Source organism: Rattus norvegicus, chromosome 1, assembly GCF_036323735.1.
Source record: "Rattus norvegicus strain BN/NHsdMcwi chromosome 1, GRCr8, whole genome shotgun sequence".
Lineage (NCBI taxonomy): Eukaryota > Metazoa > Chordata > Mammalia > Rodentia > Muridae > Rattus > Rattus norvegicus.
In genome coordinates this window covers 247,471,339-247,493,164 of record NC_086019.1, presented here as the reverse complement: position 1 = coordinate 247,493,164, position 21,826 = coordinate 247,471,339, and the positions used below count along the sequence as shown (strand labels likewise).

The following is a 21,826-nucleotide window of genomic DNA, read 5'->3' as shown; positions in this document are numbered from 1 at the left end:
CTCCAGGCCTCTGGTAGGGGAGACAACAGAAGGAATGGGGTAGCAGAGGGGGATTGTAGCCCCATAGGAAGAGCAACATCAGCTATCCAGACTACCTAGTGCTCCCAGGAATTATAGCACCAAGGGTTGTACAGGGAAGGATCCACGGCTCCAGATACATATATGGCTAAGGATGGCCTTATCTGACATCAATGGGGGAAAGCCAGAGGTACTGGGGAGATTTGATGCCCCAGCATAAGAGGATGCTGGAATGGTGGAGCAGGAGTGGGTGGATGGGGTGGGAAGCACCCTAATGTAGGCAAAGCTGAGAGGGGAGATGGTAGATGGCATGGGTGTGGTATAGTGAGTTAACTGGGAAGGGAGATATCATTTGAAGTGTAAACAAATGGAATAATTAATTTTCTGTGCCCAGGACCTTAATGAACTGGCCAAATAGCTCCCTGCACCAATATCCTATGGGGGAGAGAGTTGGACATTCAGAAGTGTAGATACTTCTGAGAAGTGAGAGGAGAAGATCCTCTGCCCACAGTCCAGACCCAAGAGAATTGCACAGTGCCATCTGTGGCCACTGGGTGCAAGAACCTATAGGAGCAATTAGGGGCAGGACCCTTTAATTCCTGCCCACGCCTAGAGCTGGAAGACAGTCCCAGAAGCGCCACCACAGTTGAGAGCAGACATCAGACCCACTTTTCTGCTACCAAGTGACCTGCTTGGTGGATTCAGGATACACAGAGGCAGATTTCCTTGGGGTCAGAGCCCTTCCTGTTTTTGGCTCTGCCCGGAAGTGAACTGGCACCATCCCACAGTTTCGTGCACCCAAATCCCATGGGAAAAAGTTCTTACTAGCACAAATACCAAGTGGTCAGTCCTAAAAGCACATGTATACAAAAAAAAAATCATCATGAGAACACAGCCTAGATAATCAACTATTCAGAGCCATAACAGTTCACATAGATGGAAGCAAAGACCAAAAGGGTCTGCATTAGGTCCTCTGCATACATGATGTGGTTGCATAGCTTAGTGTTTTGGGGACTCCTAACAGGAGGAGTCTGGGTATCTCTGCCTCATTTGTCTACTCTTTGGACCATTTTCCTCTTCCTTGTCGAGTCGAACCTTGATATGACGATTTGTGGCTAATCTTGTCACACCTTTTTATGCCAAGTTGGCTTGATATCCCTAGAAGGCCTGCTATTTTCTGAAGGGAAATGAAAGAACAATGGATCTGGGGAAGAATAACGGTTCCTTCAAGAGGAACTTGAAGAAGTGGAATGTTGGGGGAGGGGCTGTAGTGAGGAGATGCTATATGAAGAAAGAATAAATCAAAGGAAAAAGCACTAAGAGTTTTTTGTCAGTATTGTTGAAAGCAAATCTTCACACAACCTGCATGTTTATTCCTCCCTGTGAGTTGTCTTCATTGTATTTGTCTACAGAGTTCTTCAGTTTCTCATCAGCATTTATATGTTTCAAACACAAATACTGCTAGTGGCTATACTTAACATTCAGGAAAAAAAAGCTTTCTTACTAATCTCCCATTCACGTTCCCTTTTATATTAGTTAAAGGGGAAGATAATGTGTGCATGACTAGTTGCATGTTTGAGAAGAGAGTCATATCTATGTAAAGGCCAGAAGTAAAACTTTTACTAGTACTGTTTCTGTTAGAAACATCTTGTCTTGTTTTGCGAAACAGTTTATCTCCCTAGTATGGCTATTAATCTAGTATGGTGACCAGGAAACCCAAGGGATCCTCCTGTGCCTGCCTCTCAAACCCTGGTATAACGAGCACATGCACTGACTTTGAGACATGCACTGAAGATGAAGGTTGGGTCTTCAGACTTGAATGAAAAGGGCAACAGGAGGAACCTGTTCCTCCCCAGAACTGCCACTTTACATGCTCTGTTATCATTATACGGAACAACATGATATATTGAGAATCTAGTGTTTTGGTTTTAGCCTGAATTGTAAGGAAACACTGAACAAAGGCAACTCAATCAAAAGATCTTATTTTTGAGAACATAAAGAAGATAAATTTCTGTGAATTACCAGTGCTATAGCTAAACCACAGTAAGAACTCAAATTTAGATATACATAGGTACATGAGATTGGGAGACTGTTACAGAGAATAGGGAAGTGCAGATATATGTGAGCAGTGACTCCAGAAACTGGAAAATGCAATGTGTATATTTCTTGAATCTTGAGGACTGTAGGAGTTATTTGAAGGGAGAAAATACAATACATCCGGAGCCAGGCAATTTGATCTCTTTATTTATTTATTTATTTATTTTTTGGTTCTTTTTTTCGGAGCTGGGGACCGAACCCAGGGCCTTGCGCTTCCTAGGTAAGCGCTCTACCACTGAGCTAAATCCCCAGCCAATTTGATCTCTTTAGAGAGGAATGAAGCACAGCTCATAAAATGGTGGCAGAGAGGCAAATCCATTGAAAACTGGAGTTGTATCGATATCCTTTGGGTGAAGTACAGATTTCAGCTTAAAGTTTTGTAAAATCGTGGTCAGGAATAAAAATAACTCCATGCGGGCTAGGCCCTCTCCTGCACACATCCGTTTTCCTAGGAGGAAAATGCCAAAAAAGGTAATTATTCCTTGTACACGGTGTTGACCTGAGATGTACTGCACTGGTACAAAAAATACAAGGGAATAACAGTAACTACTGAGTTAAAGCATACATTTTTTAGATTAATGGATGGCTAAAGGAAAAACATTTTAGACAAAAAGAGTCATTTTTCAAACTAACATATGATATCAAAGAATACATCATTCAAAAGTACTAGTCACCTAGATAGATGTTATGATCTTACCTATATTCAAAGCAAGAGGAAAGTTGTGGAGGGGGAGGTTTTTAATTTTTCATAAAGAACATCAAACTAAGGTAGCACACACACTACAGAAATGTACTTTATATCCACTGTTCATACCCTGAATTTGGGAGAGGGGAACCCTGAGGCCACTGCAGGGCATGATGGCATATCTACAATATTTTCATCAAACTAAGGTGATCTGAAAATTTTTCAAAAGAGAGAAAATGTCCTCTTCAATTGGTTAACAAACTTCAAAGAAATGATCTCCATTTTCTTTTGAATATTATTTGTGACCTATACCCTTTGAGTAAGTTAGACATTTTAATGAGAATGCTGCTCTATGTTTTGTACAAAATGTAATGTGTGAAAGAGCAAGGTATGAACTTTTCCCAGTATCCCTCTGGCCTAGGGATATGTGATAATCTCACATGCATTAACTATACTGTATTGGCATGAAGTAATCACTCCTCTGTTTCCTGTATATGTTTTAGGCCCCTTGGTGCTTTTCTATGTTTTAGGAGACATAGCTTATTATCCAGTCTGGAGGTGAGTAAGAGCAAAGAAGGAATTTAATTTTGAAGAAGTCTCCATTTTCATGGGGAGTAAGTAAAATGTAAGTGAAGTTTAGTTTCTAGAATGGTATCCTTGGTATTTCTGTAATGTACCTAAAAGAAGAAAGCAAATTCCCTATACTCTAGGTTTCTCAATTTATGAACAACTGATAAACAATCAAAACACTCATTTTCATACCCTGATAAAGAAGGTGGTCATATCAAGGACAGTGCATACACAATGAAAATTATGCTCCTTATCATGCAGATGCAAGCTATCAGCACATGTAGAGTCACACTCTAAGTCCCCACGGTTCTGCATGTCACTGGAACCATGGAAATGAGTTTCTATTACCTGCTGAGAAAGGCATGAAATAGTCACTTTTCTTAAACTTTCCATTCCCATCTAAAAAGTGGCCAGGGTCAAATATCTCTGGGTCGGGGAATTCCTTGCTGTCATGCAGCACTGATGAGAGTGATGTTATTATTGTTGTTCCCTGTAATGACACACAGAAGAGTAACAAACAAGCAAGTTACAAAAATTCATGACTTATAAGGAAAATAGTAAATAACATAGTTCAATCTTCTGGTCCATAGGTAAGATTAAGTTTAAAGAATATCGGGTATATTTATGACAGAGAAAGCATAGGAAGAGTATGAGAACTGTGACAGTGATGTTACTAAAGTGCCTTCAGATCAATTTTAGGTCAGTACTTCAGTAGTGAAATCATCATCTCTAGCAGAATTTTAAGCAAGCAACATGGCTGCTTGGGCAAGAGATCATATCCAAACTCCTTTTAGATCTGTGTGACCTGGCTATAATACAGATATGCCTTAAATTTCAGGAGACAAAGGCAAACAAACCTCTGAGTTCAAGACCAGTATTGCATAGAGGAAGTTTCAGTTAAACCAAAGCATAGGTCCAGGAATGGTAGCATACACCCTTAATCCCAGCACTCAGGAGACAGAGACATATAAATCTCTGAGTTCCATTTAATTAGTTGCATTAGTTCAGTGACCTAAAAGACAGGAGAAAGGAGTGGAGTTCATGGTAGTTCATTTTGTGGAGTTCAGCAGCAGTTTTTATCAGGGGCAGATTTACAGAGACAGGTTTCAAGGAGAACAAGTTAGACACAAGTAAAGTCAGAATGACTCAGACAATATAAAGAGTCAAAAGATTAGAATAGATTGCCAGAGTTAGTTTGATTGGGTGAGAATCTAAGAGAAGTCAGATTGAATCAGTCAGCTTGGAGAGAAGTTTGGGCCAAAAGAACTGAGTTAAACCAGCCAACCAGAGTTCAAAAAGAACAAGAAAGGATGTGCTTATTTAGCATTAAACCTAGATGACAACTTCATCAGGTGAATAAAATTTACCCTTACAAAGTTCATATCAAAAACATTATTCATCACAACCAGACTGGTTAAATCCAGAAATGCTTGGATGACCCTACCCAAAAGAAGAGAACACTTCTCATACTCATGAGAAAAACGTATACTTACTTAGGTCATACAGCTCAAAGATACAAATGCTACATATTTTCTCTACCTTGAGAGTCATGGTTAAAATATTTGTGTGTTTTAGGCTTTTTAACTTAGGGTATATGTTGGGACTAGATAGCTAAATGCAGGTGATTGTCAGTGGAAACGCATGGGGGTAGTAGAATACATGTTAAATGAAAGTAGAAAGGACAGTACTGGGGGCAGGATTTAAAGAGGTAGTAAAGTTATATGAAAGGGAAAGTTGGCCAAAAAATGAAGGCTTAAACAAAATGTGATGTATGTAAGAAGTTATGTAGAAACCTACATAGCATTCCCAATGGGAAACTCACAGTCCAAGGAAAAAATATGTAATAAAGGGGTATAATTGAATGTGTATATTATCAAAGAACAGGGCAAGTATGATAGAAGTGATAAGTTTAAGCATGGATAGAGAAATAAGGAAAAGAAAAAAATGAGGGTTAAGGATTCAATCATATCCTCAATCCTCAGGGAATACCATGAAAGAATGGGGAGAAAAAATGTAGGAATCAAAGGTAAAGTGTGACTGAGAAGACTGGAGCACACAGCACAGATGTGCAGCAGAGAAAAGGAAAGCTTACCTTGGGTATTAGGTAGTTCCTGAACTTAATGTCACAGGTCACCGCATGTGGCAGGTTGGTAGGAATGAGGTCAATGAACCTCTGGACCTCATGAATCATGGCATCTGTGTAGGGCATGCGGCTCCTGTCCTGCATGCAAGGGCTGCGATGTTTGCCAACCACACGATCAATCTCTTCCTGGACTTTAGCTGGTTGGTCACAGTAGAAGTGTTGAAATGGGAAAGAAGTAAATTGTTTATCACAATGCATGACTACATGATGCACAAAAGTAGCATTACAAATGCATTTTATATCCAGGAGTACATTAAGGCATGCAGATATGCTATATATAGATGCATATCACTATCTCACTAATAGCTGTTAAAATACATCACTATGTATTATTATAATAACAAGAACAAAAGGATTAAGTAAATACTTCAAGTAGCATAACAACATAAATAACCATCATATCATAGTCTGAAAAAGATAATTAGAAATCAAACATTGAATTTTTGTCAAAAATATATCTTAAAATATCTTTAGTGTGTGTGTGTGTGTGTGTGTGTGTGTGTGTGTGTGAGAGAGAGAGAGAGAGAGAGAGAGAGAGAGAGAGAGAGAGAGAGAGAAATTTGGTGGGATATAATGTTCATAATAGGTCACCATCAAAGTCAACAAGTGCTTCTGAAGTATAAACATATTTGTCAATAATTAATGTTTGCTATGTAGCCAATTACATAAAATATCTTCTGTTGTGAAAAATGAAAAACATGAATTACAGTTATATTCCATATGCTAAAAGACAGCTTCAAAAAGACAACACAAGCATCACACTTTCTGTTACTTCATGAACAATGTGTTTGATTTCAGAATTTAGTTATTCCAATTTTCACTGTGAGATTCATTGACAGTATATAAATATGATTATCCATCATGAAAAATTTGATCATCTTCTACTAGTACTAGTCATTTATATTTAGTTTGCAATATTCCATTTTATGAGTTTAAAATTGTATCTAAGTATTTAAATTCATAGCTCTTGAAATAAAAGCTCAGTTGATGTAGGCATCAGACCACATATTACTTCTCCTTTTTCCCTCATCTTTGTTCATGCATGCAGGATCCACATGGTAAAGACAGAATAGAGATCTCTATAGGTCTTGTGTCCAGAAACCTAGCCTTTATCTTATCTTTCTATGTGGGCTGTTCTGATTCCTGGAGCCCATGACTTCCTTGACCCTGATTCAGAGAAGTAGATAAAAATATTCTCAGGTGTTTCATTAAGAAAAGACACATTTCTACGAATACTGAAGTCCAGGCTTACATTTTTGCTTAGCAGTCTCAAGGCAAGTGTTTACATGTGACTCAGGGGTCTTTCTAGAGGATGTCATGCTTATATTTAGTCTGATGTTCTGAAACTCTGTGACTGTTTCTTGGATTAGTGGTTTCATTCTCTTCACATTGCAGAGTATTTAGAATGGTTTATTAAGGTGATAGATAACACACACACACACACACACACACACACACACACACACACACACAGTTACTAACTTAACTAAGAGGTAGATCTTGCCACTAAAATTCACAAGCAAATTAGAGAAAGGTGCTCTGATCCTCTCAATTCTGGAACTGGAACATGGTCACTCTTCCCCTTTCATCCCTGTAGATTGCTCTTTCTCTGTCAGCCACTAAAGATCTTTGAATACAGGGCTACTTAGGCTGACTCTTTAAAAGCAACTCTGTCTTCTTCCATGGGGGACACTTAGTCACTGCAGGACTGTGGGTAGAAAGGGAGCCCAAGCAAGAAGAGACCCCTTTTATAAACCTTTTATAGCCCTATGTTGGCTCCTTATTGTTTTCAATCGACATCCATACTGTAACTGTAGAAATGTAGTTTACATGTTCATCTGATATCTATGTTACAGTGTCATCTTCCCTGCCCCATTTTTCTTTGTTCCTCATTACACTGTTGTATTTAAGTATTTTTGTGAAGCTCTTAATCATGTGACATTTTCCATTTCTCCTACCCTTTAATTATTAATTATTATTCATATTTTTGCTAGAGTCACTTTAATGTAAATTACATAAAATTGAGAGGTGAACTTCATATATGCTAAAATATTGAATGTATTTAAAAGTAACTTTTGGGTTGGCACAATCAGATGCTTTCTCCAGGGTACACACTCCCCTTTAAGAGGAAACAGAGGGAACCACGTCCCCTTTGGAAGAAATTAAGACAGTTCTTATGGATGCTCTATTTACTCTGATGACAATAATATAAGAAAAACGTCTGTCGCACTTTGTTATTTCCTTTTTTCTATCTCCAGATGTTAGACTAATGAAAGCATTAAAACTGCATACTTACCACATGTGCAATAGTAACATTTAAAGCTATCTGGCTACATAAGTGTCATAGGGAAACTTTTGTTCTATCCAGTAATATATTTTTTTCTTAAATTTTAAGTATACAGACCTATTCAGAAGCATGATAGATAACTTAATAAATACTGTAAAATAATAATAGTAGAATAACTTTTCTATAATAATATTTTTAAAATAAATGCTGCTGGTACAACTGGAATAAGTGTGAGCAATATAGGTTGCATGGAAATGGATATTTGAAATAATAACATTCCTTTTTCTATAACTATTGCCTTATATGGAAATAACTTTCTAATGAATTTATTATTTTTACTCCTTCTCAGAGTAGACATTATCTCAGATAAGCTCAGAAATTCCAGAATTCATGCTTATTTCAGTGAAGTAAGTTTTCACCTCTGTATACCTCAAAATTAGGTTTATTAGAAACAAAGAAGGTAAGTACAAAAAGTTGCCTGCTCTGAAAACCTAATTTGGGGACAAAAAATGTATAGGCAAAGCAAGCCAAAGAAGGCTGTAAGTGCCTTTCCCAGATTATCTCCAAAAGAACCCAGACACTTAACAGCATTCTTTTCCTATGTGGACAGTCTCTTCATTCCTCTCATTCATCCTACACTTTCTGGCCAGTAGCACAAAAAGTCAAGGGCAGACTTTTCTAAGAATAATACACAGGACATCAACAATGTCTTCCCAGCATACAATGAGAATGCCAAGGTTCACCACCTGTGTCCTTACCTGTGACTTCTGGACACTTCAGCAGGAGCAACAGAGCATATCTCAGTGTTGTGCTTGTTGTCTCTGTCCCAGCAGCAAACAAATCAGTCACAGTGATTGATAAGTTTTCAAGTGTAAATTCTGAATTTGGATTGTGATTTTCCTAAGAATTGGTTGATGTAATTTTCTGGTAAATTGTTTACAAGCACCTATGATAACAATGATTCTACAATATCACCCCATTTTCTGCATGGTTACCAACACAGAACTGAAAATATAGTGCCAGAAGAAATTAGCACAACATTGCAGAGACTAATACAGAGGATCTAAATTTCATTCCGTACACTCATATATTTTTGCTTGAATTCAGAGATACTCTACATCTAAATTTGTATGATAAAAATTAGCATCAAGACTTAAAAGGATGTAAACAAGATTGTTGTTCATTCATTAAAAACAAAAATCTATATGCTAAATATAGTGAGAAAAAAATCAAAGGCATTTGACTCTAACAATATGGGGGGTCTCTGTTATGCTACAACTGGTCTATAATCCAAACTGCTTGCACTGTAGTAAAATAAACCAGTTCTTTCTTTAAGGTATTTGTACTACTCTTAAATCAATAGGATTGAGAAAGTGGTTACACACTGTTCAAGATGTTACAAGCTTATATTACACATTTGTTATTCATTGCTTTGTTCACAACTTTATGGACTCAATATTGCTGCAAATTTGCACCAAAGTTGAACTTGTAAAAAGTATAAAAGTTCAAATATCTAGAAGGAATGGGGAAAAAATAGTCTCACAATGTGAAAATACCATGGCTCCATTCCATAAGCGAGTTCACTAGTAACATGTCATGTATAGGGAAGAATAATTAGACCATATAAACTGAGGAGAGAATAGGTCATGAAGACAGGGGAAATACACACAAATAGCTCTACTAGGATGAAGGAGAGAGTATATATAACATAATTATGAAAACGATGAATAAAGCTTAGCAGATAGCATACGATAGGGATTTCATCATATTATATCTATGGATATTTAGTCAGGATATGATTATTCATATATCCTAATTTAAAAATAAGTAACACTACAGTGTTTGATATTATGTAATAACACTATTAACACAATTTAAATCACCTTATCTATGTTAGTATCTGTGAAAAATACACATCTCCCTTTCTCACATTACTTCAGGTACTTTTGTTTCCTGAAATTCATTTTATCTTAACGTTCTGGTGGATCCTTCCGAAAAATCATGAGAAGTCATATATTGTCTTTTTTCTTATTTTACTAGCCCTAGTACAGTGGTCCAGACCATGGGAATCGTCTGGGAAAGACTAGTAAAAGCATGTATTCTTCAATTCTAATTCTTTATTTCAGACAACAAAGTACGGCATGAAAGACAGCAAATCATAACCTGCACCTGCACTTATGAATAAATTTTTACAAATCTATGTCACATCCTGTTGTCCATTTTTTAATAGAAAGATGGCACTAAATGATTGTGGCCATATGTTCTTTCTATGGAAAATAAGTATTCATGAGCTGACCCTACACAGAAAAATGTTTACAAGTCTATGCTCTAGCACAGTCATACTGATTGGTCTCTTTGAAAATTTCAGACCAATTCCTCTTATGAATATCAATGAAAAATTACTCAATAAATATCTTACAAAACAAATCCAGGAACACATTAAAATGATCATACATCATGATAAAGTAGGCTTCATCACAGGGATGCAGGGATGGTTCATTATACAGAAATTCATCAAGATTATTCACCAAATAAACAAATTCAAAGAAAAAGCCACATGATCATCTCATTAGATGCTGAAAACGCGTTTGATAAAATCCAACATCCCTTCATGTTAAAAGTCTTGGAAAGATCAGAAACTCAAGGCCCATACCTGAACATAGTAAAAGCACTATACAACAAACCAGTAGACAACATCAAACTAAATGGAGAGAAACTTTAAATAATCCCACTAAAATCAGGAACTAGACAAGGCTGCCCAATCTCCCCCTTCTTATTCAATGTAGTACTCAAATTATACCTAGAGCAATTGAAAAAAAATGAGGCAAAGAGGATATAGTTAGAAAGGAAGAACTCAAAATATCACTATTTGCAGATGATATGACAGTATATTTAAATAAGCCCAAAAGATCTACCAGAGAAATCCTCAATGTGGTAAATGGCAGCAAAGTGGCTGGGTATAAAACTAACTCAAACAAATGAGTGGCCTTCCTCTACACAAAGGAAAAACAGGCTGAGAAAGAAATTAGGGAAATGACACCCTTCATAATAGTCACAATTAATATAAAATACCTCTGTGGAACTCTCATCAAGGAAGCAAAATATCTGTATGACAAGAACTTCAAGTCTCTGAAGAAAGACCTCAGAAGATGGAAAGATCTCCCCTGCTCAAGGATTGGCAGGATTGATATTGTAAAATTGGCCATCTTGCCAAAAGCAATCTACAAATTCAGTGCAATTCCCATCAAAATTCCAACTCAATTCTTCATAGAATTAGAAAGAGAAACTTGCAAATTCATTTGGAATAACAAAAAAACCCAGGGAAGCAAAAACTATTCTCAACAATAAAAGAACTTCTGGGTTAATCATAGTCCCTGACCTCAAGATGTATTACAGAGTAATAGTGATAAAATCTGTTTGGTTTTGGGACAGAGACAGACTGGTAGATCAATGGTATAGAAATGAAGAGTCTGAAATGAACATACACACCTACAGTCATTTGATCTTTGACATAGGAGCTAAAAACAGCCAATGGAAAAAAAGATCACATTTTCAACATATGGTGTTTTCAACTGGCAGTCAGTAGGTAGAAGAATCCAAATTGTTTCATTCCCTTGTTTATAATAATAATAATCATTTATTGTTTCTGCTTTTTCACTAGGATATTTTTATTTACATTTCAAATAATATCCCCTTTCCTGGATTGAAATCCATAAGCCCCTAGCTCATTTTCCCTTCCACTTCTTCTATGAGGGTGTTTCCCCAACCAACCAACAACCCCTTCCCACCAACCTCCAATAAGCCTATTAAAAAATGTGGTACAGAAGTAAACAAAGAATTCTCAGTGAGGAATATGGAATTGCTGAAAAGTACCTAAAGAAATGTTGAACATCCGTAGACATCAGGGAAATGCAAATCAAAACAACTCTGAGATTCTACCTCATACCAGTCAGAATGGATAAGATAAAAAACTCAGGTGACAGCAGATGCTGGCGAGGATGTGGAGAAAGAGGAATACTTTTCCATTGTTGCTGGGATTGAAAGCTGATACAATCACTCTGGAAATTAGTGTGGAGTTTCCTCAGAAAAAATGGACATAGGACTACCTGAGGAATCAGCTATACCACTCCTCAGCATATACCCAAAAGATGTTCCACTGTATAACAAGGACACATGCTCCACTATGGTCACAGCAGCCTTCTTAATAATAGACAGGCGCTGGAAAGAACACAGATGTCCTTTAAGAAAAGAATGGAGACAGAAAATGTGGTACAGTTACACAATGGAATACTACTCAACTATTAAAAAGAATGACTTCATGAAAAATAAAATTCTTACACAAATGGATGAAAGTATAAAATATCATCCTCAGTGTAGTAAGCCAAACACAAAAAATCACACGTGGCATGCACTCACTGATAAGTGGATATTAGCCCAAAAGCTCTGATTACCTTATGGACTATCCATATGAAGCTCAAGAAGGACAACCAAAATTTAGATGCTTCAGTATTTCTTAGAAGGTAGAACAAAAATATTCATAAGAGGAAATATGGAGACAAGATGGGAGCACAGACTGAAGGAAAGGCCATACAGAGACTCTGCACTTGGTGTTTCAGCCCATATATAGTCACCAAACCTAGACAATATTGCTGATTCCAAGAAGTACATGCTGAAAGGAGCCTGATATTGTTGTCTTCTGAGAGACTCTGCCAGATTATGACAAATACAGGTTGGCTTGCAGCCAACTGAAAATAGGGTCCCAAATGGATAAGTTAGAGAAAGTATTGAGGGAGCTGAATGGGTTTGCAACCCCTTAAGAAAAATAATACCATTCTGGAAATCAGTCTGGAGGTTCCTCAGAAAATTGGACATTGAACTGCCTGAGGATCCAGCTATACGTCTCTTCGGCATATACCCAAAAGATGCCCCAACATATAAAAAATACACGTGCTCCACTATGTCCATAGCAGCCTTATTTATAATAGCCAGAAGCTGGAAAAAACCCAGATGCCCTTCACCAGAGGAATGGATACAGAAAAAGTGGTACATCTACACAATGGAATATTACTCAGCTATCAAAAACAATGACTTTATGAAATAAGTAGGCAAATGGTTGGAACTGGAAAATATCATCCTGAGTGAGGTAGCCCAATCACAGAAAAACACACATGGTATGCACTCATTGATAAGCGACTATTAGCCCAAATGCTTGAATTACCCTAGATGCCTAGAACAAATGAAACTCAAGATGGATGATCAAAATGTGAATGCTTCACTCCTTCTTTAAAAGGGGAACAAGAATACCCTTGGCAGGTATTCTTGCCAAGGGCAAAGGTGAAAATAGATACAGAAGGAACACCCATTCAGAGCCTGCCCCACATGTGGCCCATACATATACAGCCATCCAATTAGACAGGATGGATGAAGCAAAGAAGTGCAGGCCGACAGAAGCCGGATATAGATCGCTCCTGAGAGACACAGCCAGAATACAGCAAATATAGAGGTGAATGCCAGCAGCAAACCACTGAACTGAGAATGGGACCCCCGTTGAAGGAATCAGAGAAAGAACTCGAAGAGACTGAAGGAGCTCGAGACCCCTTATGAACAACAATGCCAAGCAACCAGAGCTTCCAGGGACTAAGCCACTACCTATGGACTATACATGGACTGACCCTGGACTCTGACTTCATAGGTAGCAATGAATATTCTAGTAAGATCACCAGTGGAAGGGGAAGCCCTTGGTCCTGCTAAGACTGAACCCCCAGTGAATGTGATTGTTGGGGGGAGGGCGGCAATAGGGGGAGGATGGGGAGGGGAACACCCATAAAGAAGGGGAGGGGGAGGGGTTAGGGGGATGTTTGCCCGGAAACCGGGAAAGGGAATAACAATCGAAATGTAAATAAGAAACACAAGTTAATAAAAAAAAAGGAAACAATAGCCGATAAATAAAAGGAAATATTATAAGTTCAAATAATTACAAAATGAAAAAGAAAAACAATACCAACAAACCGGAGCTTCTAAGGACTAAACCACCATCCAAGAGTATACGTGGACATACTCATGGCTCCAGGTGCATATGTAGCAGAGTATGCCATTGTCAGCCCCGAATTGGAGGAGAAGCCCTTGGTCCTGCCAAGGCTTGGTGCCCAATTGTAGGGGAAAGTCAGAGCAGAGAGTTGGGTAGGGGTGGATGGGAGGCTGGGGGAACACTCTCCCAGAAACAGAGGAAGGGGGAGATGGAATAGGGGGTTTATGCATGGGAAACTGGATAAGGCTATACCATTTCAAATGTAAATTTTAAAATATCCAACAAAAAAAACCTTTTTATTATTTATTTTACTTTTCATTTAAATTTTCTTGGACACTTTATATATTTACATTTCAAATGTTATCCCCTTTCCCTCCTCTCCCAGAATCTCCTCCCCTGTCCCTCTCCTTCTATGAAGATGCTCCCACTCCCACCTACCCACTCCAACATCTATACTCTTGCATTACCCCACATTGAAGACAGGAGACTTCCAAGGACCAACTGCTTTTCCTCCTATTGATGCTGGACAATGCCACCCTCTGCTACATATTCTCTACTTACCAAATGCTACATAGCAGACAATAACTAAGTGCTGCTCTTCATACCCAGTTTTCTAAGTCCACTTAACAGTGTGTCTGGATCCAAATGTAGACTCTAAAAGTTGATTGCATACTATGCCTTCTGACTTCATTGCCAATGTAATACATGTGCGTAAATTACTTAAATGATATATAGGATATTCATTGGTTTTCTCCTAAATATTCTTAAGAAGTATGTCTTTCTCAGTTTACATTCCAGATAACAAAATATTGCTGTTCACAGAGATCAGCATTTGAGCTCAAAACAGTAATTTCTGAGAAGCTTTTAAATGATACTAACCTCTCACAGTTAGGTTATATGTATATATGATCATATATTCATATACAGAGTTGTACACATGCATGTGCATATACAAATATGCACCCATATACATATGTCAGGTTTGCAGGCACACATTCCATATAATTAGTAGTCCTATACTACAAATAATAAAGTGACTACCTTGTCTTGGCATTTTATTACAAATAAAATTAATTTGTGACCCTGGTTGCTTGTTCATAAGTGCTAAATACAAAGTGTTGATAGCAGTAAAGCTAATAAGACTGACTTATACTTACTTCTCATTAGCTTAATTTGGTTAGGTAGTTTTCAATTTCCCATCTACAGTTTTACTATTGTGCACATTTTCTAAGTTACTCAGATTTATCTGGCTCAATGCAACTTGTACTGAGTTGTTCAACTGCCACTCTATGTGTGCCTTAGTCCAGAATAGCTGATACTTCCACTCAGGTCCATAGCTTCCACTACCAAAGATTGAGAAACTCCTCCCTCACCTGCGGTCCTTACCCAGGGTCAAATCCTATCCCTAATCTGCATCTGGAACCTCTGGTCTATATCACTGGTCATATAACGTCACCATCTTGGATATTCACTGGTAAATAAAACTATGAGTATTACAAGATACCCAACTACATTTGGATTAGTTTTAAAGCCTGCAGCAAGGAATTTAGTACCCAGAAATGTGTTGCTGGTTAAAAGCCCATGGATGGAGAAGCCAAAAACCCGAGGTTACAGCTTACTGATGTTATAATGCTAATGGTCATAATGTTCAACTACTGTGTGTGTGTGTGTATGTGTGTGTGTGTGTGTGTGTATACATAAACTTGGGCTGTTATAAATTTAGGTACAATAAGTTTCTGTTTACAGATTAGAAGTCTATGCAGAGATGTGTGTATTATAAAAGTGCAAAAAATAAGAGTCCGAGTACTCAGCCCTTTATTAACCCAATATTCCTGCTAAGAAGTGGTAGAAAAGCTGTAAGAATTAGAGGATAGGATGCAGAGAAGTGATGTGCAAATAAAACGACACACTTATGCACATTTGATCTTTGACAAAGAAACCAAAAATATACAAAGGAAAAAAGAAAGCATCTTCATTAAATGGTGCCATTCTATCTGGATGTCTGTATGTAAAAAATTACAAATAGGCCCATATTTGTCACGATGCACAAAGCTCAAGTGCAAGTGTTTTGAAGACCTCAATATAAAACCAGATACACTGAATCTAATAGAACATAAAGAGGGGAAAGGGCCTTGAACTCATTGGCACAGGCAGAAATTTCCTAACGAGAACTCCGATGGCTCATGCACTAAATTCAGGAATTGATAAATGGGACCTCATGAAACTAGAAAGCTTCTGTAAGGCATCAGACATAGTCAATAAGACAAATTGATATCCTACAGGTTGGGAAAAGGAGATAGGTGTTGGGGGAGAGTGTAACTTAATCTTATATTGTGTGGGTGAAAGGACTGAAGCACTGAAGGCCAGCAGAAAGAATTGAAACAGGTGAATTCAGGAGGTAGGAGGTTGGGAGGACACTCTAGAATGTACCAGAGACATGGGAAGTGAGTGATTCTCTGGAATCAGAGAGGGCAGATACCCTAGATGAAAGGCCCCACAGTGGGGAGAAGGAAATTATTGAATTCGCCACCAGCAGAAAGACAGGTCATTAAATGAGAGATGGGGTTGCTATCACACAAGGAAAGCTCTGACCCATAATTCTTCCTGTCCGAAAGCAATGCAAGGATGAAAATGGAGAAGAGCCTGAGGAAAAGAAAGTCCAGTGACAGGCCCAAAGTGGGGTCCAGCTGAAGGGGAAGCCCAAGACCTGACACCATTACTGACCCTATGGGGTGTTCACAAAAAGGGACCTACCATGACTTCTCTCCAAAAGACCCAACAAACAGCTGAAAGAGTCAGGTGCTGATATGTGTACCCAACCAATGAAAAAAAAACTGCTTACCCTCCAGTTGAATTAGGGAAGAGCTGTAGGAAGCTAAAGAGGAGGCCAACCCTGTAAGAGGACCAGCAGCCTCAATTAACTTGGGACCCTGAGATTAGACACTGGATCACCAACCAGGCAGCATACAACAACTGAGATGAGACCTCCAACACATATACAGAAGAGGACTCCCAGGTCTGGGTTAAGTCAGAGAAGATGCATCTAACCCTCAAGGGACTGGAAGCCCTAGGAAGTTTAGAGGTCTGTTGGGATGGGTACGGTGGTGACATCTTTCTTGAAACTGGTGGGTGGGGAGTATCGGGAAACAGGGAGCAGGTATTGGATGTAGAACTCCCAGGGAGTGGATCACAAGAGGAATAAAATCTGGAGTGCAAAAATAAATAAATAAATGAATAAAGAAAGAAAGAAAGAAAGAATGAATGAATGAATGAATGAATGAATAAGTAAACAAACAAACTCTCAAGAAAGAAATCAAAGAAGATCTCAGAAAATGGAGAGATCTCCTATGGTCATGAATTGGTAGAATTAACAAAATAACACTACCAAAGCAATCAATAGATTCGATGCAACCCCCAGTAAAATCCCAACAAATATTGTTTTTTTTTTTTATTTTCATTTTTCTACATACAGTCTGCCAGTTAGACCAACACTAGTTTTTGAAGGAGTTGTCTGTTTTCCATTGTATTTTTTTGTCTTCTTTGTCAAAGATCAAGTGTCTGTAAGTTTGTAATTTTATTTCTGGATCTTGAATTCTATTCCGTTGACCAGTGTTTCTGTCCCTGTACCAATACAAACTTACAGACACTTGATCTTTGACAAAGAAGGCAGAAAAAAACAATATTTGTCACATTACACAAGCTCAAGTCCAAGTGAGTCAAGCAACTCAACCCTAAAACAAGATACTTTGAATGTACAATGTAACAAAATGGAAATTGGGAAAGAGCATGGAACTCATGTGCACAGTAGACTATTTCCTAAATAAAATGGCTACAATGGCTCAGGCTCTAATATAAAGAATTGATAAATGGGACCTCATGAAACTGAAAAGTTCTGTAAGACAAGGACATTGTCATTAGGACAAATTGAAATACAACAGATTGAAAAAAATCTTCAGTAACTTGACATCTGATAGGGGTTAGTATTGAAAATATACAAAAATCTCAAAAGCTAACCACCATAAAACAAAAAAAAAAAACCACACATTCAAAAATGAGGTATAAAACTTAACAGAGAATTCAAAAAAGAGGAAACTCAAATGCCTGAGAATCACTTAAAGAAATGATCCAAGTCCTCAGTGATCAGAAAAATGCAAATCAAAATGGCCCTGAGATTCCACAGTACACCAATCAGAATGGCTAAAATCAAAAATTCAGGTGTCAGCACATGTTGGCAATGATGTGGAGAAAAGGATCCTTCCTCCATTGATGGTGGGATTGCAAACTGGCACAACCACTCTGGAAATAAACTTGAAGGTTCCTCAGAAAATTGGAAATATATCTACCTGAAGACCCAGCATATACCCAGAAGATGTGCCACCATGCCACAGGGTGTGTCTTCCCCTATGTTCATAGTGGCCTTCTGTGTGACAAACAGAAGTTATAAACAGCCCATATGTCCCCCAAAGGAAGAATGTGTTAGGAAAACATGGTTCATTTGCACAATGAAATACTATTTACCTATTAACAACAATGGCAACCTGAGTGAGGTAACTCAGACCCAAAAGGACATGCATGGCATGTACTCACTAATATATGCATATTAGCCAAAAAGTACAAAATTCCCAGGATACAGTCATAGAATTCAAAAAACTAACAAGCCAAAGGGCACAACTGAACATGCTTCAATCAACATGGCAGAGAGAAGAAAGCAATCGTGGTAGGCGGGAGATCAGACGTAAGAAGAGACCAGGCTGGGAAAGAAGCTGAGGTGGCAAAAGAAGAAACATTATCTTGTATTGGGGGAAACAGGACTAAAGCCCTGAGAGTCAGATAAAAAAAATGGAAACATGCAACCTTGGAAGATGGGTTGCAGGGGAACCTTCTAGAATGTACCAGAGATCTGGGAGGTGAGAGATTCTCAGGACAAAAAGGGAGGGACTCCAAAAGAAATTCCCTCAGAATATTGGACATAGAACTACCTGAGGACACAGCTATACACTCATGGGTATATACCGGAAAGATGCTCCAATATATAGCAAGGACACATGCTCCACTATGATCATAGCAGCCTTATTTATAATATCCAGAGAATGGAAGCAACCCAAATGTCCCTCAACAGAAAAATGGATACAGAAAATGTGGTACATTTACACAATGGAGTACTACACAGCCATTAAAAAGAATGAATTCATGAAATTCACAGAACTAGAAAACATCATCCTGGGTGAGTTAACACAGTCACAAAAGAACACACAGGGTATGTATTCATTGACAAGTGGATATTGGGACAAAATCTTAGAATACCGACAACACAACTCAGAGACCATTGAAGCTCAAGAAGAAAGAAGACCGAAGTATGGATGTTTCAGTCCTACTTAAAAAGGGGAGCAAAGTAATCACAGGAGGTTTAGTGTTAGAGGAACATGAAAGGAATAGTGGAGGTGGAGAGGAAAAACAGGGGGCGAGGCTCAGGTTTGGAAGGAGACAGGGGAGATGTTCAGAGGATCAGGAAATTGAACAGAGGTGTGTAGCAATAGAAGATGGAGAACTGGGTGGTAGGCTATAGAAAGTCCTAGATGCCAGGAAAACAAAGGCTCCCAGGACCCAACAGGGATGGCATTAGCTGAAATACCACCACCACCCCAAAAAAGAGAGAGGGAACCTGTAGAGACGATATCCTGAGTTTAGGCACATCCCTGATTGGTGGATGGAGCCATTCACCCTTCTCAAAAATTTAACCCTGAATTGCTCCTGGATAAAGAAAATAGAACGATAAAGAATGGAGAAGAGACTGAATGACAGACCACCATAGACTGACACACATGGGAGTTTGAGAAAGGACTGAGGTAACTGAGGGGGGTTGCAAGCCAATAGGAAAAACAACAATATCATCCAACTAGACAGTCCAGAGCTCCCAGGGACTAAACCACCAATGAAAGAAGGCACATAGAAGGACCCAGGGCTCCAGCTGCATATGTAGCAGAGGATGGAGTTATCTGGCATCCATGGGAGGGGAGGCCCTTAGTCCTATGAAGGGTTGATATCCCAGTGTAGGGGAATGCTAAGGCAGTGAGTTGGGAGTGAATCAGTGGGTGGGGAAGCTACCTCATACAGGGGAATAGGGTAAACTGAGAAGGAGGATAACATTTGAAATGTAAATAAATAAAAGAACAAGTAATTTTTTTTTAAAAAAGGAAATGCCCTACAGTTGGAGAGGGAACAGGTAGAGTCCACCTCAGGTAGAAAGACAGAATGTCAAGTGAAGGAATTGGGTTGCCATTCCGCAGTCAAAAACTCTGACCCAGAATTGTTCCTGTCTGAAAGAACTGCAGGGACAAAAATGGAGAAGAGACTGAGTGAAAGGAGGTCCAGTCACAGGCCCAAATTGGGATCCAGCTCAAGGGTGGCACCAAGGTCTAATACTATTACTGATACTATGGTGCATTTGAAAACAGGAGCCTAGCATGGCTGCTGTCTGAGAGGCTGAGGAAGCAGCTGAAAGAGTCAGATGGAGATACTTACAGGATACTGAAGTACAAAAGCTATGTCCCCTTGTGGTCAAATTACGGAAAAGTTGGGAAAAAGTGAGGAAGAGGGGAACCCCATAGGAGGACCAGCAGTCTTCCTAGACTCCCAAGGTCTTCCTTGTTGTGCCACCAACAAGGCAGCATACACCAGCATATTTGAGGCCCCCAGTGCATATACAGCAGAGGAATACCTGGTCTAGCCTCAGGGAGAGAAGATACACCTAACCCTTGAGAGAATTGAGGCTCCAGGAAGAGTGAATATCTAGTGACATGATGCTGTTGGGGACAAATTATTGGAGACAGGGGCACTGCTGAAATATAGGATGAAGAACAATCAGAAGGCAGACTGAGAGGGAGATAAAAACTGGACTGTAAAAAACATTAAAGAGGTCCCCTGCAGTCCAGACACTGCCCAGAACCGAAGGGATCTGATCAAAAGCTCCCTGAACTCAAATCCCTTGGGAGGGAGAGTTAAACCTTCAGAGGGACAGACATGGATGGGAAGCCAGAAGAGATTAAACTCTGCCCACATTTCTGACTCCAGAGGAAAACACCTAATTCGATCTGGGATCCTTTTGCACAGGGGCCCCGGGAAAAGGCAGCACAGGCCCTCCTCGTTGCCGCCATCACAGAGAGCTCAAAAGCAGCCCCCCATGAGCAACTTCAGCCAAGGGACCACAGGTAAGACCAACTTTTCTGCTCCATGCGACATGCCTGGTGGACTCAGGACACACAGAGGCAAAATTCCTCTGGGACTGGACACTTCCGGTTTTTACCTGGAGCCACAACCCCACTGATCCCTGCCCAGAGTTCCCTACTCCCAAACGCCTTGGGAGAGAGAGCTCACAACCTGGACAGGTGGGCACTCCTGAGATTGCAGGGTGGGAGAAACCATGAATACTGTCCATCCCTGGCCCAAGAGGAAACTGTATATGGCCTCTGGGAACCTGAAGATAGAGGCACTCGAATGGCAGATTCCCTGCAGTCCAGACACCAGCCGGACTTGAAGGTAACTGGTCAACAGTTCTCTGCACCCAAATCCCATGGGAGGAGGAACTAAACTTTCAGAAGAGCAGACGCGCCTGGGAAGCCAGAAGAGACTACACTCTGCCACATTTCTGACTCCAGAGGAAAACACCTAAAGCCATCTGTGACCCCGGGGCATGGGGCCTGAGGAAAAGGCTGCGCAGGCCCTCTTGGTTGCTGCCCTAACAGAGAGCTCAAAAGCTGCCCCCCCACAAGCAACTCAAGCCAGGGGACCACAGGTAAGACCAACTTTTCTGCTCCAAGCGACCTGCCTGGTGGACTCAGTATACAGGCCACAGGAACAGCTGAAGACCAGTACACATGAAAGACTACACACCAAAAGCAGAACACTCTGTTCCCATAAGTGGCTGAAAGAAAACAGGAAAACAGGGCTACAACACTTCTGACACACAGGAATATAGGGCAGTCTAGCCACTCTCAGAAA

The 21,826-nt window shown here is 39.4% G+C and overlaps 1 protein-coding gene across 4 annotated transcripts in view; it reads right to left on the bottom strand.

The window, feature by feature from the left end:
• Positions 1–2,249: 2,249 nt before the first annotated feature.
• The window catches only part of LOC134485234 (cytochrome P450 2C6-like), a 30,453-nt gene continuing 10,876 nt past the window's right edge, over positions 2,250–21,826 (bottom strand). For 3 of the 4 annotated variants that reach the window (XM_063281036.1, XM_063281040.1, XM_063281039.1), the window contains 4 exons: positions 8,559–8,700; positions 5,463–5,650; positions 3,719–3,860; positions 2,250–2,563 (listed from right to left, as the gene is read on the bottom strand). In XM_063281036.1, the coding sequence (XP_063137106.1) occupies positions 2,382–2,563; positions 3,719–3,860; positions 5,463–5,650; positions 8,559–8,700 (654 nt within the window). In that variant the 3' untranslated portion in view covers positions 2,250–2,381. Of the gene's footprint in view, positions 2,564–3,562; positions 3,861–5,462; positions 5,651–8,558; positions 8,701–21,826 lie in introns of all 4 variants that reach the window. The other variant, XM_063281038.1, reaches the window with a different exon arrangement.